Source organism: Rhinatrema bivittatum, chromosome 16, assembly GCF_901001135.1.
Source record: "Rhinatrema bivittatum chromosome 16, aRhiBiv1.1, whole genome shotgun sequence".
NCBI lineage: Eukaryota > Metazoa > Chordata > Amphibia > Gymnophiona > Rhinatrematidae > Rhinatrema > Rhinatrema bivittatum.
Window position 1 is genome coordinate 37,487,422 of NC_042630.1, and position 23,252 is coordinate 37,510,673.

Here is a 23,252-nt window from a genome sequence, read left to right on the forward strand (position 1 = left end):
GGTAAGCCTGATGTCAGTACTGGAAAAAATAATCAAAAGGATTCCAAAGAACAAAATTACTGAAGATATAGTCATAGTTTAATGGGACAAAGTCAACATGGATTTAACCGTACGAAGTCTTACCTCACCAATCTGCTACAATGTTTTTGAGGGTATAAATAAACATGTGGATAAAGGTGAGCGAGCTGATATAGTGTACCTGGATTTCCAGAAAGCATTTGACAAAGTCTCTCATGAGAAGATGAAAGAAATACAAAATTCATGAGATAGGGTGCACTGTCCTATTGCGGATTGCAAACTGGTTAAAAGACAGAAAACAGAGAGCAGGGCTAAATGGTAAATTTTCCCAATGGAGAATGGTGCTTTTTAATATATTTATAAATGACCTGCAAATAGGAACAACAAGTGAGGTGATCAAATCCAAAGATGTTAATCAAAGAGGATTGTGAGAAACTGCAAGAGGACATTGCAAGACTGGGAGACTGGGCATGCAAACGGCAAATTAAATTTAATGTGGACAAGTGCAAAGTGATGCACTTAGGGAAGAGAAACCTAAATTATAGCTACACAATGCAAGGTTCCATATTAGGAGTCACCACTCAGAAAAAGAATCTAGGCGTCATCATTGAAAATATGTTGAAATCTTCTGCTCTGTGTGCAGCAACATCCAAGAAACCAAACAGAATGCTAGGGATTATTCGGAAAGAAATGGAGAATAAAGCAGAGAATATCATAATGCCTGTATGTCACTCCATGGTGCAACCTCATCTTGAGTATTGTGTGCAGTTCTGGTCACCACATCTCAAGAAAGATCTAGCAGAATTAGAAAAGGTACAGAAGGGGGTGAATAAAATAATAAAAGGGATGTAACGACTCCCCTATGAGGAAAAGCTAAGGAGGTTAGGACTCTTTAGTTTGGAGAAGAGACAGCTGAAGGGAGATATGATAGAGGTTTATAAACAATGAATGGAGCAGAACGGGTAGACACAGATCGGTTGTTTACTTTTTCCAAGAGTACAAAGACTAGGGGGACACACAATGAATTTGCGTTTAAGACAAATAGGAGAAAATATATTTTTTTACTCAGCACATAGTTAAACTCCGGAATTCATTGCCAGAGGAGGTGGTAAAAGGTTTAGACAAGTTTCTGAATGTTCATAATGCATTATTAAAGCAAACTTGGGGAAATCCATTGCTTATCCCTGGGAATAGAATCTATTGACCTTTTGGGATCCTGAAGGTATTTGTGACCTGGATTGGAAACAGGATACTGAGCTTGATGGACCTTTGATCTGACCTGGTATAACAAATCTTGTGTGTTCTCTTTCTCATACACATACACACATCTATGTGTTAATATGAAAAAGCACATTATATCATGCACATCAAAATCTGAGGCATGCTGGAGTTTCCTTTTTTTTGCTGTATTTTTTAACTTTAAAAAAAGGAGCTCTGTACCTGACCCAGGTCCACCCTGAGAGGTCTCTCCAGTCTTGGTTTTGCCCCATTGCATTTATGGTAGTTCCAGTTTGGCCAGGCAAGGCAGGATCACCCTATGCTTCTCAGGATGGACCTGGGTCGGAGGGCAACTCTGTTTATATATAGGGTTAACCAACTGGCTCCCTATTTTATTCAGGACAGACAGATCCAGTCCTGGTTTTACTCCAAATGCATGCTGGGACTTATAGTTCTGCTTTTCATGGGAAACATGAGCAAATCCATGCATGCACTGGGGCAAAACTAGGGCTGTCCAATCCTAGTTAGAAGCAGCATTTTAACATTCTTTAAATCACAAAACTATTTAACACATAATGACGATGAAAACAAATGATCGAACCAGGAAATGTGTCATGTCCAGGAACTAGAAGCTAAAACCCATCTAAAAACAGAACACCATTACAATACCCAGGAAATGAAAAATGCCCTTCAGCTGCAGCTGTTACTACTCACCACTAGAAGGGGTGCCTTACAACATCTGTAAAAACCAAAGTCAGCAATTGGGCAGAGAGCATCATGTGACCCTGCACCAAGGGCAAGGTGGAAGCCCATAGGTGCAATACTGGAGTGGGGCTAAAACCAGAACTAGCTCTGTTCCTTCCTTTTGATATGGAGCCACTAGGTTGTCCTACCCATCAGGAAAATCCTTTAATAATATGTAGTCTTAAGTAATTACTTAGCCTTTCACTTATTGGCTGCTGCTTCTTTTTTATTGTGGTCAATCGATACTATTTTAGGGTCTAGTCTTTTTTTAAAACTGGATTTAAAGAGAGATTTTCATGATTATTATGTATTTATCATTAGGCTTATTATTCTGTTGATGTGCAATTGTATTGTTTTAGTTTGCTTTTAAATACTATGTAGATTTTTTTTATGTTTAGAGAGATGTATTGAAAACAGATTGGGCCCAAATGTCCTGAAGGGTTTGTAGTTATTAACAGGGACAGGAGGAGGGATTATTGCCCAGAGAATAAGAATAATCACTGCTATGCACGCCTCAGTGCTTCTGTTATTCTAAAGAAATAATAGATTTGGATGTAAAAGGAAGGAGAAGTGGGAATAAGACAATCAGAAGACTGCACTGAGCTAAGAAGCAGCCAAATTGTTCACCACTGTAGCGCTAACAGTGTTGAGATACTAAATGGTTAGCAAAATGCTTTTCACCTACACCAACAGAAACTTTCTGCATCACGTTCCCAGTGGTTTGATTTGTATTTGTTATTTGGAGAGAACCTCTCTCGTTTCCTGTCTCTTCCTACTGTGCTCTGGGGTCGCCTGGCTTCATTCTCCATTTCTTCCCAACGGGTCTAACCCCGCATTTCCCACCCAAGGATTCCTGCGCTCATCGCTGCGGACCAGCCAGTAAGAGCTCATGTCCCTAATACAGGAAAAGCGTGGATTCAAGTGTCAAAACAATCTGAGATGCACTCTGGTGGCCCTATTTAAAGTAGATCCACAAATAAATAAAAACCGAGGCACGGTTGTTTCTTTATTTGCTCCCGGTTATGTGCAATTCGTTAACACTAAGTCGCTTCCATACCACATCCAGCGCATTGGCAGCCCACCCCACTCAAAGGTGGCTCCGTGCGTACCGGGTGCGGGGCTTTTATTGCCGTTACCGTAGGGCCACTGCAGGGTTAATGCCAGGAATATTCAATAAGACGCGAGTCTGAACGAATTAAATTAAACTAAAAGCTATTTCGCCCCAGAGGCCCTAAGAGGCGCGCAGTGCCCGGGGGGGGGAACCCGAGGTATCTCCCCTCTCTTTCGTTCTGACTGCAGCTAGTGAGGGCCATGGGACAAGGCTGCCGGAAGTTCCACCCGCCTGATCGCTGACGTCATCTCTCCGCGACCGACGCGAAAGGAGCGTGTCAAAGGGAGCTGCACCTTTATGAGAACCGAGGAGGAAGAGAAGGGGAAAGGGTTTCTTTTCTCTACTCTCCAGGGTTTCTAAGTATTGCTAGTTTGAGGTGCTAGGTTGCTGCAGGACAAAGTGTTTGTCTTTACCAAACTGGATTAGACACCATAAATCTCGCTCCCACGGTTTCATTGCAATTCCATTTCATCTTCTACATCCCCGTGGGTGGGGTGGATCAATGGGAGATCGATTGTGATCAATTGACAATGAACGCATGGCCACCATGTCCAGTCCCAGAGTATGAGGAAGGCCATGTAGGCTTCTGGTCTTGACAGCTGATTATATTTTGATCAAAGCATGCCGCGCCTGCTTCCGGGCTTGTTAACGGGCAAGTAGCCAGGACAGTCAGTATCGCACAAGAGTGCCTGTCTTTGACCTGGCACTGCTCTGGTTGGTGGATTGTGAGAAGATGCTCCTACCTCACTGTTTGAGGTGTGTTTATTCAGTAAGGGGGATCGGATCATTCTGTGTGATTGGGGGTCAAGTCTTGGTTTGCCCAGTTGCTTTCTGGGAGGTGTAGTCCTTACTCTTTTAGTTAAATATATATTTTTTTTTTTTAGGAGAGATTGTAACTACAAATTTGTATATGCAAGTAGGTGCAAACTCAGGCGTTGCGCTGCCTTTCCCAAATGACCTGGAGTCATTATGTAATCCTATCATTCCCAGCTCTCAATCTACCCTAGTTTCATGAGTGACACTACCCATCCCGGATCATGCTGGGGCTTGCCTTCGTCTCTGCTTTTAAAATGATACAGGAATGACTGGGAGTACCAGTATGCTGTATGGGAGTTAAGCAGCCACAGGAGGGGCTGATCTCAGTAAGGTTAGAAAAGAGCCTTGACTACAGACAAGCTTCCGGACAGAGAAGATTCATGAAATGAAAGGGGGGGCGGTAGTTGTCTCCAGGGAGGTCCACACTGTACACCTGGGCAGGGGTGATGGGGAACTTTAGCCATTGGAGGCAACAACAGTTTCTTGGGAATCGTTCCTGCTGAAGGCAAAGATGTGGAGAATGCCTAAGAAGGAGAGAAGAAGAAAGAAAGATGGATGAGTGACAGATTATGTAATATCGTGACAGCGTTAGATTAAAAAGGAGAATAGTGGGAGAAAGACTATGTGCTGAACAGAAAACAAGGTGTGCAGAATAGTTCCGGTTTATAGTCCCAGCTCCCCACATTACAGTCAGCAATTCCCTCTGTCTGACCCCAAACGATAGCTCCCTGTACCTCACACTACAGTTAGCACTCTCTGTGTCTGGCCCGAGTGATAACTCCTGTTACACTCACTGTGTCATTTGGTTTAAGACATAGGGAGTGCTGGCTGTTGTGTGTAGTACGAGGGATAGAGACCTGTCATTTGTGATGAGTCATAGGGACTGCTGACAAATGTGAGTGGTGAGGATCTGTCAGTCGATGTAAGACACAGGGGTTGCTGACTGTAGTGTCTGGGGTGGGAGCTATCTTTTGGCATAAAACATGTGACCCTTGAGATGACGCCATGTAATCTAGTGAGTCAAATTCCCATCACAGGAGCAGACAGAAGGATGCAGAGAGAGATGCGTTTAGGGCAGCTGGAGCTCAGCTCCCCAGAGTAATCTGCCAGGGCCTGGCACCAAGGTGTGTCTGAGGGCCCTGTTGTGTTTATGCTGGAGCCGAGCAGAGCTTGAACAATAAGCTGCTTCACAGGGTCGTGCCGCAGTGTTTTCGGCGGCCTGTGCTGTGACAATGGTGGATGTGTGGTGCTGCAGGAGGGGCTGCCTCCTGAGGTGGCGTTTCCTGAAAGATGGCGGGCCAGAGCCAGGGCTTGACTGTTAGCCTAGGAGCACTGCCAGACCAATGTTATTGCAGAGTTGGCTCCCAGGACCTGTTTCTAAGAATCCATGGGAACTGGCATGAAATAGAAGGGAAGGAAAGATGCTATAATTGGGAAAATGGTTATAAAATACAAATTAACGGAATGGAGGTAAAGAACAAGGGAGACAGAGCAAGAGAGGAATCCTATCGTGAGAAGTGATAGGAGGGGGAGAGGCCGCACGAGAGGGATCCTGGGGCAGAAGCAATGGGAGGGGGAGAGACAGCACGAGAGGGATTCAAGGGGGAGAAGGATCCCAAAGAGAGAAGCGATGGGAGGGGGAGAGACCGCACAAAAGGGATCTCAGGGAGAGAAGTGATGGGAGAGACCACGAGAGGGATCCCAGGGAGAGAAGGGATGGGAGGGGGAGAGACCACAGGAGAGGGATCCCAGGAGAGAAGCAATGGGAGGGGGAGAGACCGCACGAGAGGGATCCCAGGGAGAGAAGCGATGGGAGGGGGAGAGACCACAGGAGAGGGATCCCAGGAGAGAAGCAATGGGAGGAGGAGAGACCGCACGAGAGGGATCCCAGGGAGAGAAGGGATGGGAGGGGAGAGACCACAGGAGAGGGATCCCAGGAGAGAAGCAATGGGAGGGGGAGAAACCGCATGAGAGGGATCCCAGGGAGAGAAGCGATGGGAGGGGGAGAGACCGCACGAGAGGGATCCCAGGGAGAGAAGCGATGGAAGGGGGGAGAGACCGCACGAGAGGGTTCCCAGGGAGAGAAGGGATGGAAGGGGGAGAGACCGCACGAGAGGGATCCCAGGGAGAGAAGCGATGGAAGGGGGAGAGCCCGCATGAGAGGGATCCCAGGGAGAGAAGCGATGGGAGGGGGAGAGACCACAGGAGAGGGATCCCAGGAGAGAAGCAATGGGAGGGGGGGAGACCACAGGAGAGGGATCCCAGGAGAGAAGCAATGGGAGGGGGAGAGACCACAGGAGAGGGATCCCAGGAAAGAAGCGATGGGAGGGGGAGAGACCGCACAAAAGGGATCTCAGGGAGAGAAGTGATGGGAGAGACCACGAGAGGGATCCCAGGGAGATAAGCGATGGGAGGGGGAGAGACCACAGGAGAGGGATCCCAGGAGAGAAGCAATGGGAGGGGGGAGAGGACCGCACGAGAGGGATCCCAGGGAGAGAAGGGATGGGAGGGGGAGAGACCACAGGAGAGGGATCCCAGGAGAGAAGCAATGGGAGGAGGAGAGACCGCACGAGAGGGATCCCAGGGAGAGAAGGGATGGGAGGGGGAGAGACCACAGGAGAGGGATCCCAGGAGAGAAGCAATGGGAGGGGGAGAGACCGCACGAGAGGGATCCCAGGGAGAGAAGGGATGGGAGGGGAGAGAGACCACAGGAGAGGGATCCCAGGAGAGAAGGAATGGGAGGAGGAGAGACCGCACGAGAGGGATCCCAGGGAGAGAAGGGATGGGAGGGGGAGAGACCACAGGAGAGGGATCCCAGGAGAGAAGCAATGGGAGGAGGAGAGACCGCACGAGAGGGATCCCAGGGAGAGAAGCGATGGGAGGGGGAGAGACCACAGGAGAGGGATCCCAGGAGAGAAGCAATGGGAGGAGGAGAGGGCCGCACGAGAGGGATCCCAGGGAGAGAAGGGATGGGAGGGGGAGAGACCACAGGAGAGGGTTCCCAGGGAGAGAAGCGATGGAAGGGGGAGAGACCGCATGAGAGGGATCCCAGGGAGAGAAGCGATGGGAGGGGGGAGAGACCACAGGAGAGGGATCCCAGGAGAGAAGCAATGGGAGGGGGAGAGACCGCACGAGAGGGATCCCAGGGAGAGAAGGGATGGGAGGGGAGAGACCACAGGAGAGGGATCCCAGGAGAGAAGCAATGGGAGGGGGAGAAACCGCATGAGAGGGATCCCAGGGAGAGAAGCGATGGAAGGGGGAGAGACCACAGGAGAGGGATCCCAGGAGAGAAGCAATGGGAGGGGGAGAGACCGCACGAGAGGGATCCCAGGGAGAGAAGGGATGGGAGGGGGAGACCACAGGAGAGGGATCCCAGGAGAGAAGCAATGGGAGGGGGAGAAACCGCATGAGAGGGATCCCAGGGAGAGAAGCGATGGAAGGGGGAGATACCGCACGAGAGGGATCCCAGGGAGAGAAGCGATGGAAGGGGGGAGAGACCGCACGAGAGGGTTCCCAGGGAGAGAAGCGATGGAAGGGGGAGAGACCGCATGAGAGGGATCCCAGGGAGAGAAGCGATGGGAGGGGGAGAGACCACAGGAGAGAAGCAATGGGAGGAGGAGAGACCGCACGAGAGGGATCCCAGGGAGAGAAGCGATGGGAGGGGGAGAGACCACAGGAGAGGGATCCCAGGAGAGAAGCAATGGGAGGGGGAGAGACCGCACGAGAGAGATCCCAGGGAGAGAAGGGATGGGAGGGGAGAGACCACAGGAGAGGGATCCCAGGAGAGAAGCAATGGGAGGAGGAGAGACCGCACGAGAGGGATCCCAGGGAGAGAAGGGATGGGAGGGGGAGAGACCGCACGAGAGGGATCCCAGGGAGAGAAGGGATGGGAGGGGGAGAGACAGTACGAGAGGGATCCCAAGGAGAGAAGGGATGGGAGGGGGAGAGACAGTACGAGAGGGATCCCAGGGAGAGAAGCCATGGGAGGGGGAGAGACCACAGGAGAGGGATCCCAGGGAGAGAAGCGATGGGAGGGGGAGAGACCACAGGAGAGGGATCCCAGGGAGAGAAGGGATGGGAGGGGAGAGACCACAGGAGAGGGATCCCAGGAGAGAAGCAATGGGAGGGGGAGAGACCGCACGAGAGGGATCCCAGGGAGAGAAGCGATGGGAGGGGGAGAGACCACAGGAGAGGGATCCCAGGAGAGAAGCAATGGGAGGGGGAGAGACCGCACGAGAGGGATCCCAGGGAGAGAAGGGATGGGAGGGGAGAGACCACAGGAGAGGGATCCCAGGAGAGAAGCAATGGGAGGGGGAGAGACCGCACGAGAGGGATCCCAGGGAGAGAAGCGATGGGAGGGGGAGAGACCGCACGAGAGGGATCCCAGGGAGAGAAGCGGTGCTACGCAATTCAAGTCACCTGCAGCAGCAGTAAGTATCACCCCAATCCAGCCCAGGATATAGGACCAGGAAAAGCGCCAGTCAGCATAGCGTTTGCCAAAGAAATTCACAGTCACTCCCGTGTACACCGACACCGCCAGGAGAGCGAAGAAACCTGAAAGAGGAAAGTGTAGATTGCGCCTGGAAATCTCATCCTGCTAGTTTGGCTTTCAGCTCAGTCAGAACCGACCTTTATTGGGTTATGGTGCCGAGATTCATTTGCAGTGAGCCGGGGTTCCTCCCCTGCCATTGCAGCGATAGCCCTGGGACCAGGGGCCGTGCACCGTCCCTCCCCCTCCAGAACCCTGCAGTCATGAGCCCCATGTCCAGCCATTAGTGTCGGCAATGACTGGGACTCCCTCTTCACTCCTTTACCAGGGGCCATGAATGCTGCCTCTGCAGCATCCCCAGTCCCAGCTGACCTGGGAATCACATCCAGGGTCCTGCGAATGGTAGTACATGGCCACTGAAAGGCTGGGCTGAGACCCGGTGTAACTCATCTCGCTGATACAGCATGGAGGAGAGGGAAATGACTTGATCCAGGGAAGAGTTATCCGATCAGCCCCTACCCAGATCCTGAATCTCAGCACTTGGAACCACTAAATGAGGTGAAAAAACCATCCAAAGTAGAGAATGTTTTCAAACTGCAATCTCAGGTCACCTCACTGCTTTTCATAACTGCAATTACTGCAAACTGTGGAACACAGCAGCCTCGTCAATGCTGTGTGCACCTGAGCACCACTGTACCGTGTGAGAGGAGGAAGGATTATTGTGCGAAGGGGGAAGATCATCGATGCTGTGTGCGCCTCAACACTGCTGGGTAATGTAAGTAAGAATATTGTGGAAGGGATGAGGATCGTCAGTGCTGTGTGTTCCTCAGTGCTGCTTTATAGCTTGAGAGGAGGAGGAGGAGGAGGGAAGGGCACCTTAGCCTGTAGCCCAATAATAATCTCGGGCAAGGGATTAATAAGAGTCTGTTGGTAATGCCCTGACCAGGCTATTTCAGAAAGGCACTGAAGTAACCAGTGTGGAGCAGCAGTCTCAGCCCTAGCACAGCAGTGGTATGACCGCCTAAGGCTGCCAAAAAAAGGCGACAAGGCCTGGAATGGCCTATCAGCGAACCTGGATCTACGCACATAGGGTGTGAAACAGTTCCACCTTAAGTCGGCGCCACCCGCGTCTTTCTCCAGGTGTAGTCCCCACACTAGGTCACTGTGAGAATCGCCACTGGAGCCGGGAGCCAAGCTCCAGGGGCAGCACTGCCTTGCAAGCCTTGAACGTTTGCCTGGGGAGGGCAAGAAAGGGAAGGGCCTGGAACCAGCACTGAGTCGCTGCTTAGGGGCAAAAGCAGAGGAGAAAATCCATCCCTGCCTACAAGTAGAGATGGTGGAGGCCTTTACTGTTAACAGATTTTGGGCCTGCTTCGGTCAGATACTGCGGGCATCGCTAGGAAAGCGGGTGAGAGGCCTGGGAAAGGAACCTGGTGTTGGTTTAGATGTGAGAATTTATATGTGCAAAAGTGTAGGTCAGGGCGTCCCAAACCTGTCCTGGCAACCCCACAGGCAATCAGATGTTCAGGATCTCCACCGTGCATGTGCAGGAGACAAATTTGGGTCTTCAATGCATGCAGATTTATCTTCTGCATCTTCCCGGTGGAGATCCTGAAAACCCGACTGACCCTAGGTCAGTTTAGGGAAGCCCCCTGCTTTAGGCTAACAACGATGGACCCTCTGCACTTTCCGTGAGGCGACGGTGCCTCCTACTTACCAGCCACCAGCAGGGTGATACCCGCGGACCGCAGTCTTGGAGACTTCGCACCACCAGAGAAGGCTGTGAGTGCGAGGATGATGCTGGCAAAACAGGAGAGGATGGAGAGCAGCATGAAGGCCCGGGTGGCATCCCAGAAGGCTGGAAGGAGAGGAAAGAAGTCATGTAATGGGGGTCAGAGATAACAAGGAGTCTCTCAGGCTGTGCTTAAACTGTGTTCACGCCTAGAGCCAGAATGAGCTCACAATCCCTGAGCCAGGGTGATTCCTACTAGGCCACGGAGTTCTTCTACCAGCCAATTAAACAGATTTTGACTTGGACCTTGGGCACTCTTCCTTCTGCTAAGGAAACTCCCTCTCTGACCCAGTTGCACACGATCACAGTAAAAATCAAGCTTAGCGCCTCACTCTTCCAGCTGTGTTGCTTTGTTCTGTGCACGATACACATAGGCAACAGGAAGGCTGCTTAATACAGATTCTTCCAACACCGATCAGGTTGCTAGGACAGGTTTAAATTCCTATATGGAAAGCAGCCCCACCTTCTTTCTCCCTTTTCCAGTGTCATACCTGAGCTCTCTACCTTCCTCCTGCCCTCCACATCTGTCACAAGCGTATCCAAGCTCTGCGGAGGGCTGGCCTAGTGATGGGAGCAGCGGGCAGGGTTCAAATCGGAGTTGCGCAATGCCCGCTGCTGCACTGACAGGCCCACAGGACTCACGTCCAGGATATTATATGTAGGCCTCAGGGGTGAAGAATCCAACCGGGGTTAGGGTTGCCCACTGGCCTGCATCTGGCTGACCTGGCCGATTGTAATGAAGGAATGCCGGCAGCCAGCAGGACCTTTAAACCAGCAGTGTAAGTGCTATTATTCTGCCTGCTGGCTGTCCTCTCTCTCTCCTCCCTGACCCTCCCCCTGTGGAGCAGTTCTTAAAGCAAGGGGTCAGTCCAAAGTCCAACTGCAGTGGTGGTGACAGCAATAAGTGATGAAGACTTGCAGGCTTGGGACAGAGTCCACACAGGCTCCACCTTCAGGCCCCACAGCCGCTCTTTCCCCCTCTGGCTTCCCTGCAGGAGGGTGTGGTCTGGGACCGGAGCATGGGCTGCTTTTTCTGAGCGTGTGCAGGAAAGGTTTTCCTTTTTTTTTTTACTGTGGGATTTTGGGCTATTTTTTTTGGGGTGTGTGCATTTATTTTGGACTGCTTTCCAGAAGGGGGCTGTGGTAGCTGGAAGGCTTATTTCTAGTGGTGCTTTGTTGTGTCTTCCTGACAAACTGGTGCCAATTTGAAGCTTGAGGGTGAAATGGTGGGAGCTGCATCTGGCGGGAGGGGAAGGGGAAGTGAGTATCAGACAGCCTAAGTTTGCTCATTTTAAAAAGTCAGAGAGATGAATATTACAAGTGGACACTTCTCTATCCATCTTACTTCTCCCATCAAAAGAAAATAAAAGACTAAATATAGTCTATGGCTTATTCTAGAGAGACCTACAGATCGCTGTTGACTAAGGATCATCGATATCAAAGAGGGTGGCTTTTCGGTGCAGTGGCAGGTGGCTGTCTCTTGCAGTTCAGGCTTCCCTTTCTCATGTGAACTCCCTGAAAGGCTGCCAGGTATCCCTGGGTGAGAACCACTACCACCTGCAATGCCGTGTCCTATGGCAAAATAGTGCTGTTAGTTTCACTCAAAAATACAGCACTGTTTTCAGTGCTGAAGGGAACAGAGCTGTCAGTGCTAACGGTAGCACCTTATAAACGAGCCCCGGGCTATTCTATCCAAGGGTGATCCGCAGTGCCGGTATAGTGCAATAGCAAGCAATACAACTGCATTGGGCTCCGCCATTCCTGGGATCCCGAGTGGGCCGACTGCAAATTGCAGGAAGATACAGCTCCGAAGGCAACTTGCATCACTGTTCTGCTGCTACTTTCGCCCTGCCGGGGTCTTAAATGCTTTCTTTGCTCTGCCACCTCATTTCCACCCTGCGGGGCTTGAAGAAGGAAAGCTGCTTGTTTTACTACCCCTGAGCAGGAAGGGAACAGCAGTATTTAATGCCCTAGGGGGGGGTCAGGTCCCCAACCTGGGCTTGCTTCTAATACATCTCGATTGGCGCAGCTCTGCCCAGCTCTCAGATGAACCTTATGTTACGGCAACAGTGAACATGACAACCTTGATTTTTTAGACATTTCTAGCAATAGTTTCTCACTTTTTTTATATACATTGTTAATTTTGTAAATCTGTCTGCATGCAATGCAGGAATTTGTGTAAAATCGTGCATAATGAAAATTGTTTTTGCAACTTTTAAGTTCTGGGCTAGATTTGGTGATTGATTGGGCTCTAACCATTTTTGGCATCTGGCAACCCTGTGGCTAAGTCACTAGCGTGTGCTCCTTCATAGTCTGTGCTGCTGCTGCTGCCTGGGCAGTTGGACCTCAGACCAGCCCCCGTTTCAAGACCAAAAAGGTTCATGGGGATGGGGAAGCTGTGAAGGGGAGAACGTTAGGGCGGGGTTGGGAGGTTGCAAAGGGGGGAAAGGTTCAGCTGGAAGGGATGGGTGACGGAGAGAGGAGGACCTCCTGGCCATCTTTTAAATGTTTGAAAAAGTTGGCGACCCTAGCTGGGGGTCGAGGTCATTAACCTCCCTGCAGCTTACATAGACTGTGCAGGAAGCTTGGCTGCTCTGGATGCAGCCTGACAGAGATCCATCCGCTTCATATCCAATGTCTACCAGGGCTCTCCTGCCACCTACTGGAGCCCGCTGGGTACACTCCCTGCGACAGTATTATTGTGTACCAGCATGACCAGTAAGGGGGTTACATTCACGGACACACATCCCTGCCTTGCAGTACCAGGCACAGACATCCACGCTGCTACACACACAGTATCACCATCCTCCGGACCCACCCATAACAGCCCGTATCATCACCAGATGCTCACGGCCTATCACACACTCATACACAAACACCCAGTATCACCAGCACGCACTTACACACACAAATAATGCCTAGTATCACTAGCACACGTGCGCGCACACACACACAGAGTATCACAAACATGACAGCCACCCTCACATCGCACATACACAGTATCAGACACAATCCAATGTCATTGGCTTACACGCCCTCGTATCACAGAAACACATGTACAGTAACGCCCAGCCACCACCAGCCAGAGCTTTATTTAAACCCATGATCCTGGATCCTTACTCCCCTGTGCCTAGGTCCCTGAAATGAATGTCACACCTAACACCACCTGCCCCGCGTCCCGTCCCTGGAGATACCGTTTCCATTTCTTTTCCATTAACAGAAACTTTGGCCTGCATAATTTCAACAGGATGCTTGCCGAACAGTGACACCTTATATCATTTGCAAATTTTACTGCGGGCCAGGATTGGGAAGCTGCAGGAAGAGCATTCCTGATCCCTGGGATGGAGGAAGGTCCTGGATGTCATTTTGCAGCTAATCAGTGGTCAACCCTGAAAGTTCGATCCAGTTCTGGTTTTGCCCCAGTGCATCTATGGACGTGTAGTTCCCTGCCTACTACAGGAATTGGCACTACAAGTCCATAGATTCAATGAGGGTCAAACCCAGGAAATGCTCAGCCTGTCAGGGTTGATCTGGGTGAGGTGGCAGCCCTAGGTCCTTGGCTCCAATGAGAGCCTCGATCTGTCCTTGGCCACAGACCGTCACTGGAAAGGACAGGCTTTGAGCAGGAGGGGGATCTAAAGGAATTGGAAAGCCAGTAACTGTACATGAAGACTCATGGTCTTTGATATTAAAGGCTACTGGAGCCAGAAACACAGTACCGAGCCACAGTAGCCACTATTATATGCTGCTACCCCCACATGTAATTCCCCCAAATCCATGGAAACAACCTGGTCACAGATGACCTCATATAAAATGGAACCTGACATCACAGCCAGCATGGACCAATCAGATCTCGTGTATCTCTGTGGCTAACATGGCTGTCACCAGGGGGTCCGGGGTTGAGGGATAGAATCAGGGAGTGGACTGCTTAAGGCAGGGATGGCCAACTCCAGTCAGCGAGAGCCACAAACGGGCCACGTTTTCAGGACAGCCTCAATGAATAAGCATGAGCTACATCTGCATACAGTAAAGGCAGAATATGCAAATCTCCCTCATGCATATTCATTGTGGCTATCCTGAAAACTTGGCTTGTTTGTGGCTCTCGAGGACTGGGTCTGGTCACCCCGACTGAAGAAACTTGAATGATAAGAGCCTTGCAGGCAGGTTTTGAATTGCAGGAGGGTGACCGTTATCTTTTCCCACGTGTGCTCTGCGAAATGCGGCACAGAGCGGGGGCCGTGGTATTCTTTCCCCGGGTTTTCTGTGTGACCGCGGTGCGGCTCCCCCCCCCCCCTGGCGAGAGAGCGGCGTGGCTTCTTACCGATGGTGATGGTGTGGGCGTGGCACTTCCCAGCCACGCAGAACCGCCACAGCCCCTGGTTGCTCGGGCTGCCCGCGTGGCGGTACTGCATCCAGAAGTCGGTGGCCGTGGCGACAATGAGGAGGACCAGGCCGGAGACGGCGCACAGCAGCCCGCCTCCCATCAAAGCGTTCATCCTTGGCAGGGCTCCCAGGCAGAGCTGTCCCTTTCCTGAAAAGGAGAAGGCGGTCAGGGACCTTGTTAAAAGGCAGTGGCCCAGCAGTGCCAGCTCAGAGTCCTGGCAGGCAGCCACAGCCTGATTCAGAGTTCGGCATTCCTTTCTGCCAGGGAGGCCATCTGTAACCTTCCTGACACATTTTGGTGCCTTTATTGCCCTGCGGCCTCTTAAAAAGGGGCCATAGGGCCAAAACCCCTCTCGCTATTTCAATATTTTGAGTGTGGAAGAGGATTGAGGAAGGGTCCAACAAGGAACATCAACATTATTATCCTTCTATAGCCACTGAAATTGCACAGGGGAAATGCAATGCAAGACTGATGCGAGTCATGCAGGTGCAATAGGTAAGGCAGGTCCTTACCCCAGAGAGCTTATGATCTGATTGGAAAAGGCCAAGGCTAAGCAAATGCTAGGGAGGGACAAGGAAGTAAAACTCAGAGGTTTCCAAGAGATTAGTGTTAATAGAGCACTGATGGAAGGCTGGCTCCAAATTAGGATCCCAAAAAGTCTTTTTTCACTTATGCTTTGTTAAGACATTATATGCATTGTGTTGTTTGGATTATGAATCAGTAAAGACAAATGAATTGAAATATGTGTGACAATAATTGGAGTTTGATGCACACCCCTTCCCAACTCTTCTCTCACACACACACACTCCCAGCTTCCCCTCCACACACACACACATCCCCAGCTTCCCCTCCATACACACACACACACACACACACATCCCCAGCTTCCCCTCCACACACACACACACACACACACATCCCCAGCTTCCCCTCCACACACACACACACACATACACACACACCCAGCTTCCCCTCCACACACACACACACACACATCCCCAGCTTCCCCTCCACACACACACACACACACACACACACACATACACACACACCCAGCTTCCCCTCCACACACACACACATCCCCAGCTTCCCCTAACTCTTCCCCTCCACACACACACACTCCCAGCTCCCTGTGTTGTACAATTTCTCAATGTTCAGCCAAAAGGCAAGAATGGAGCATGCAGACCTCAGGGATCAGACCCTACTCTTGGAATTCATCCAAAAAGCCTGAGAAGCAATGCACAGCAAATCCAGAGCATAGCAGCAGAGAGCCTGTGGGAGGTGCAGGACCACCTCAGTGGCTGCCAGATTTCAGCTGTTTATTATTATTATTGTTATATACCAACAATGGATCTGTGATATCACACTGGTTTACATTCAAGTACTGGAAATATTTCCCTATCCCCAGAGGGCTTACAATCTAAGTTGTTGTACCTGAGGCAACGGAGGGTAAAGTGACTTGCCCAAGGTCACAAGGAACGACAGCAGGACTTGAACCCTGGACTCCTGGTTTGTAGTGCACTGCTCTAACCACTAGGCTATTCCTCCTCACTCTGTTTGGCTCCTGTTGTGAACTTCCACACCGTGGTAATTCACGCAGGCAGAAGCTGAGATGACAGACATATAAATACCTGCACAAGAGGCAGGCCTCTTTCAAAGGAGAGGAGGCCCTAGAACGAGAGTAAAAAGCAGGTAGCCTCAGCAGTAATTTTAGGAAATACTGCTTTATAGAGAGGGTGGTGGATGCGTGGGACAGCCTCCCAGTGCAGGTGCTGGAGACAGGAACGGTTATCTGGTTTCAGGAAAGCATAGCATACGCAGGGGGAATCTCCGAGGGCGTGGGAGGGATTGTAGAGTTGGCGTGGACGGTCTTTTCCTGCCGCCACGTTTCCGTGTTTCACTGAAGCAGGTCCTGGGAGCCTCGGCAACCCAAAGCCAGTCTCCGACCAGTTCCAAAAGGGGCATTGCGTGCGGCTTGCAGGCCATTCCTCATGCAGCTCTGAACTGGCTCCCCGGCTGCTTGGGTCAGAAAGCCACACGGGAAACCTCACTGGCAGAATCCCGAATGACAGAATTTAGACTGGAAAGTGCAGAATTCTGACTGAGGAGGTGCAAGGAGTGGCCATGACCACAGAATTCACTTACAAACTGACAGCAATGTCTTTATCCTCAATCAAACAGTTACTCACACATTTTAAACTAATATTAAACGTCAACAAAACGGAAGTCGTTCTTTTGGACAGAAGACCAACCATTGGTACGCCGCCACCCTTAAAACTTGAGAATCAATCAACTGCATTAACGCCAGTATCACATGTTCGCGACCTTGGGGGTCACCATTGACTGTGAACTAAATTTAAAAAAAAAAACACATTTCGCTGAGATTAAAAGAAGGATACCATAAAACTCAAACGCTAAAACGGTTAGACCCATCCGATTTTAGAATGGTCCTGCAGTTACTTAATTTTACCAGCATTGATTATTGTAATTCACTTCTGCTAGGCTTACCATCATCCACCATTCGGCCACTACAAATTCTACAGAATACTGCAGCCCGAATTTTAACAGGAACTAAGAAACATGACCACATAACTCCCACTTTAATTGTCACTGCATTGGCCACCAATAAAATATCCAATAGAGTTCAAGAGTCTATGCATTCTGCATAAGATCACATAGGGGAAACAAAGGGACTGGTTTTCGACTCCATACCCCCCCCCCCCAAAAGAAACCTTCGCTCTGCCAATAAAGGTCTCCTCTCTATCCCTTCCGTTCATACCGTCAAGTACGAGAACGCGCACTGTCACTGGCCGGACCTAAAATCTGGAACTCTCTCCCAACAGAGATACGTCCGTGGTCTGAGCTAAAAAATCATTTAGAAAAGAAGTGAAAACCTGGCTGAGCGAATCCTGATAGAAACAGTACTGGTGGTAGAGGGAGACAAGGAGGATTTCCCCACTGGGATCCTGCAAATGAGATCCAGAGGTACAGAGAAGGAAATGGGTATAACCAATGACTTTTGGGAGTGGTGCAAATTAGGGCAGGAACAGCAGATCCCATGTTGACAATACAAATTAACAAACAACCTTATACTTTTCTATTGGATTCAGGGGCAACCAAATCTGTGATTACCAGACTTCCCGAGGGTGTTGCATTGTCAGATGAAACTATCTGTACTATAGGATTTAATGGACAGAATAAGCTAGTACAGAGAACAGAAAAAACTAGTGTGCAGTTAGAAGGAAAAGAAGTGATGAGTCAGTTTTTGTATGCTCCAGATTGTCCAGTAAATTTGTTAGGAAGGGATTTGTTACAAGCCTTAGAAATATCATGAAGGCCTAGCAGGATGCAACATAACTCATAATCTGCATCGACCTATCTTTTTAACTTTACATGCCCTACAATTACCCTCGCTTTTACAGTACTATCTGAGTATACATTGTTTTAAGATGTATATATATTTTAGTTGTTGACTTTGATTGTTAGTATTTGCTTGTAAAGTATATTGTTTTTCTGTTTTCCTGTTTTTACAAACTTATGTAAAGCGTTGTGATGGTCCCGAACGAAGGTATATACAAAATTATTAAATAAATAAATGAGCTGAGCTGAGCTCTGGGCAACCTGTTCAGCCTTGCTCTGGCTTTCCCGGGCTGGCAGCTCATGTTACATAGCTGCGTTGTCCCAGTTTTTTCTAGGTTGCAGTCCACCTAACCATTAGCATGCTCTCCCCCTCCCCCATTTTCCCTGGCAGGGGGGGGGGGTTTCACTAACAAACCAGAAGCCATAGGGCTTCTTACGTCTTTCTGAGCAGCCGCAAGATGAAGGGGACAGGGTGAAGGTGAGGGTTTGCTGGCTCGTCCTCACAAGGTGACAGCCCTTCCTCTCCACGAACGTCTCTTATGATTCACTTATTGCAACCCCAGCACTGGTCAAGTCATTCTCTGCTTTTTCTTTTCTGACCTGAAGACGAGTGCATTGGCTCTGGAAAAGCTCGTCAAGGAAGAAGTTTGTCCCGTAAAAAACGGATCACCTGCTGCGCCGATATTTGTTTTTAATGTCAGTCTTTCATTTCTGTGCAGCCACAAGATGTCAGCACTGTCACAGCGAAGAGAACAGAATTACCCATTGGGAGGAAAGATTATCTTCTAAATACGGGTGTCCAGAGGTAATTTCTGGCATGCCCTTGGCTGCTTGTGCCAGGATGACCACTGGCTACCAGTTTGGAGGGGAGGTGGCCCAGGAAAGCCTCATGGTTTAGACATCTCCAGTTATAACCAGTGAAAGTTGCAAAAATCTTACTGGGAGACCTTCGGAATCTGCCAGGCTTACAGCTTTTTTATTTATTTATTTATTTTAAGTGACTAACACGGCTTCCTTCTGCTTCTTTGGGCTCAACCAGAACCAGCTACTGTGGTGCCACTCAACTTAACACACCAGGGGCTGTGGGTGCTGCCTCCGCAGCATTGCCAGCCAGTCCAGGGAACGGAAGAACTGGGCCAGGAATGGCCCGCGGGGCCACACGCAGGAATGGCCAAGCAGGCTGGCCCTGACTTGCAGGGGTCATCATTCATTAGGTTTACATAGGTATCCCTCTGTAGTCAGTGATGGCTTTTTTGTTAATTATGATTTCAGGAGCTGGTGCTTAGGCAGGCCAGGATGCCTGTTACACAGCTGCATGTAAGGGTCCCTAAATTTCCTCCCTGAACTTGGCGTCCTTTTTAACCAAAGACAGGTTAGGAATGGTACAATCCATTTGGTACGAGTAACCCCAGGGGAGGCGCCAGAATGGATCATGGCGAGAGCAATTAAGACACCCCCCAGAGTGTTCTGGAAAGTTCTGTCAGAGCGGGAGCCTACGACCTTGGGGGTAATGTCACCACCTGGGGTTAATTTTGCGCCCGGCTTGACTGGAATGACCCTCGCTCATAAATCGATATCTCGGCTTCAGGACGCCAAGTTTAGGGAGGGAATTTAGGGACCCTTACAGGCAGCGCGGCATCAGTGGTGTGTCCAGGGAGCAGCCACACGACCACAGGAAGGAGCTCGGGAGTGATGAGGAGAAGGCTGAATAGGTGTATTTGGTCCAAGCTGTAGTGGTGGACTGGAGCACAAGCAGATAGGGACTTTTCCCAGGGAGGAAAAAAAATCCTTCTGTTTGCTCCACCTTGGTTCTCCAGAAGGGGGCGCTGACAATCTGTCTCCACCTGCTGTGGTTTCGGTGCCGAGGAGTTTTCTCCCTTATTCAGTTAGGGGTGGATTTTATAAATCTACGCCCACGCGTACTTTTGTTCGCGCACCAGGCGTAAACAAAAGTATGTGGGATTTTATAAGATATGCGCAGCTACGCGCGTATCTTATAAAATCCGGGGTCGGCACGCGCAAGGGGGTGCACATTTGTGCACCTTGTGCGCGCCGCCCGTTCCCTCCGAGGCCGCTCCGAAATCCACCCCCCCCCCCCCCCCGCACCTTTCCCTCCCTAAACCCCCCCCCCCAGCCCTATCTAAATCCCCCTACCTGTGTTTTAAAAGTTACGCCTGCCGCGCCAGCGGGCTGCTGGCGCGTGATTCCCCAGCCTGGGACCTGTTTCAGAGACCTCGGGCACGCCCCGAATGTCGCGTCGGCCCTGACACGCCCCCCTATTGAAGCTCCGGGACATACGCGCGTCCCGGGGCTTGCGCGCATCGCCGAGCCTATGCAAAATAGGCTCAGCACGCGCAGGGGGGGGTTTTAAAAGGGTTACGCGCATTTCTGTGCAGCCACAGGATGTCAGCACTGTCACAGCGAAGAGAACAGAATTACCCTCGGGAGGTAAGATTATCTTCTAAATACGGCTGTCCAGAAGTGATTTCTGGCATGCCCTTGGCTGCTTGTGCCAGGATGACCACTGGCTACCAGTTTGGAGGGGAGGTGGCCCAGGAAAGACTCACGTTTACACATCTCCAGTTATAACCAGTGAAAGAGCCTGCCCCAGAGCACGCAGCAGCCCTACAGCCTGCCCACGAGGAGACCCTGGGTCAGGCAGCAACAGGATCCTGCGACCATGCAGTGTGCGGCTGTAACGCGCAAGAGGCACATTCATCTCCTAAGATGGGCACTGTGTGTCACATTAGCGCTACTGAAGAACTGGATTGTTGAGTAAATCTATTTAATGTAACCCCCCCCCCCTCTGCGAATCCAGAGTGATTTGTTCAGGTCCAGCTGTTAAACCCTCCCAAGGGACCCTAGAGCATGATCTCCCCCCCCCCCCCCGCTCGGGAGTAGACCCAGCACCTCAGCAAATCCCCCGTTTCCGGTCAGGACACAGTGGCGGTGGGGGGTGGGCCCACATCTCCCTTACGACTGAAACAAGATCGGGTTCACCAGCTTCAAACATCTTCTGCTGCTTTCCATGTTACATTCACTCAGGGCCTACGATCCCTCCTCAGTAACCTGCGTCCATTCTGCTCTATTTAAAGCCCCCCCCCCCCCCCCCCCGTGTGCTGCTGATGCTTGGTGGTGTTCCGGATGGACAGTTTGTAAAAATGATGCCGACGTCCCTCGAAGCTTAGGACCCAGCAGATGTTTCCAGGCGGCCACGGGTTTGCGCCAGCCTCAGACATCTTCCTGCGCCAATGATAGCAAACCCGTAAAAGAAATAATCACGGACGGACCCAGCTGGGGAGGGGGGAGGGAAGCCTACAGGAATGTGCATAAAACAACAACAACCACCCACCTTCACGGCGTGGAGGTGAAGCTGCCCATGGCCGAATGGAGAACTGGAACGAAAGGCAAGAAATCTGATTTGCAAGCTGGGACGTTCGTGAGACTCAGGAGTATGGAAGCCCGGGCTCAGGGGGCATTTTATATACTGCTGCCCTCCCCCCCGCCCGTTGGTGAGTGACCGGTGGAAACGTCCAGCGGCTTCAGGCCTCGTGCCTTCGCCGCTCTGATCTGCTGATGCAGGACGGGGCCCCTAGGCGACTTTGCGCTTTCATTGTCAGGGGAATTAAGCAAGGAAAGCAGATAGCAGGGGCCCGGGATTAACTCCCTCATTCTTCCCGCAGGCTACTGTTTTCCACCGCATCTGAACCAAATCCAAACCGGGGGGTGGGGGATAAAAGAATCGACACGAGGAGGTGAAGCACACACTGGCGGGGGGGAGGGGGGAACAGGGCCCACAGATTACATTGGAGGGACAGAGAGACAGGAGAAACAGCAACATCGGCGAACCTTTCTGTAGCGAGGGCTGATGGGCCCAGGGGTAGCTACCATGGCGGGGCAGAGCCGCCCCCCCCCCCCCCCCCCGGAGTGCAGAGGCTGGAGGGGGGTTGCCCTAACTCTGGCACGCCGTAGCTCACGGACGACCGCCCCTCCCACCCTTGACCACGCGACAACAGAGTAGGTAAGCCAAGATAACTTTTATTAAGTGGAAGAAACGGCCACAGCCAGCATTTAACATTATAACCTTATTACTTTATATTGCAGCAGCTTAAACAATTGGCATTAGCTAAATGCCACGCCCTCACCGGTACCTTGCTTGTTCTTCCCACCCCAATGCTTTTTTGGAGATGGCAGCCCTCCATCCTTCCGCTCCGTGAAGGTGGTACACCATTGGCACCCCGCTCCGTGAATGCCAATCCCGCCTTCCGCTCCGTGAAGGGGAACACCCGCCACTGGCATCCCGCTCCGTGAACGCCTCCGTGGCTACTGCCGCTCCGTGCAGTATCCTGCCGCCTCCTCCCACCCCTGGCCTTGCGGGCCGCGATTATTGCTTATGCCAGGCCTTCATTGGGCCACCCCCAGACCGGCCATTATCTCGGTCTCCGCCATGCTTAGTTATATCCATGCCCCCGCTTTCCCCCTATGCAAAGTCCTTGGTGCTGTGCTCCTCCCCCTCCCCCTCCCCCTCCCCCAACACCAAAAACTTCCCCCCTATGCAGCGACACATCCCCTTATGCTCCGGTGAGGGCACCCGCTGTTCCTTTTGTTATGGCTGTGACAACTTATCCCCCCAATCCCAGTATCCCCTTGCACTGTGGGGTGGTGGGAGGGTTGCTCTCGCTTCCAGGCTGCAAATGTGCTCCCCCCACCCCGCCCTACCTCTAAGTACCCGAGCTCGGAGACGCCGCCCTTCCTTGTCTCATTGGCTCATGCCCAGGTTTGAACTGGCCCCTAATCCCATTGTCCGCCCCTCTCCGCACCTAGGCTGTGCCCCCCTCCCCCCTCCCTCTTGCCTGCCGCACGTCTGCCCAGTTATACGGCCCATGCCTCGAGAGGCGGGCCTCCTTTATTCGTGATCTCCCCAAGGACAGTCCTATCTGTAGTGTCCTCAACCAAGGACGGCTACGATTCCTGATGAACAGCAAAAGCCTGCGCCGAAATCAGATTGGGTTCCTCTCAAAGCCATGAACCACAGATGAACAAACAAGGAAAAAAATAAAGCACCCCCTCAGGAAGAGTATCTAAATGACCTTGAAAAAAGCACCATCCCCTCAGGAAGAGTATCTAAATGACCTTGAAAAAAGCACCATCCCCTCAGGAAGAGTATCTAAATGACCTTGAAAAAAAGCACCATCCCCTCAGGAAGAGTATCTAAATGACCTTAAAAAAGCACCATCCCCTCAGGAAGAGTATCTAAATGACCTTAAAAAAGCACCCCCCCAGGAAGAGTATCTAAATGACCTTGAAAAAAGCACCATCC

General features: G+C 51.0%; 1 protein-coding gene across 1 annotated transcript; it reads right to left on the reverse strand.

Annotated features, from left to right (window-relative positions):
* Nucleotides 1-937: 937 nt before the first annotated feature.
* Nucleotides 938-21,413, reverse strand: LOC115078332 (lens fiber membrane intrinsic protein-like). The gene is made up of 5 exons (XM_029581215.1): nucleotides 21,285-21,413; nucleotides 14,510-14,719; nucleotides 10,114-10,254; nucleotides 8,327-8,461; nucleotides 938-4,431 (listed from the first exon to the last, which is right to left on the reverse strand). Exons 2-5 carry the CDS (start codon nucleotides 14,682-14,684, stop codon nucleotides 4,364-4,366), a joined length of 519 nt encoding a protein of 172 aa, XP_029437075.1. The 5' UTR covers nucleotides 14,685-14,719; nucleotides 21,285-21,413; the 3' UTR covers nucleotides 938-4,363.
* Nucleotides 21,414-23,252: the final 1,839 nt, after the last annotated feature.

Bases quoted from the DNA above. Each gene is read 5' to 3' on its own strand.
- LOC115078332 (XM_029581215.1), bottom strand. From the start codon at position 14,684: ATGAACGCTTTGATGGGAGGCGGGCTGCTGTGCGCCGTCTCCGGCCTG. The intron at 10,255-14,509 runs GTAAGAAGCCAC...CTCTCCTTCCAG, and splicing joins CGCCCACACCATCACCATCG to CCTTCTGGGATGCCACCCGG. The intron at 8,462-10,113 runs GTAAGTAGGAGG...TTCCTCTTTCAG, and splicing joins TATCACCCTGCTGGTGGCTG to GTTTCTTCGCTCTCCTGGCG.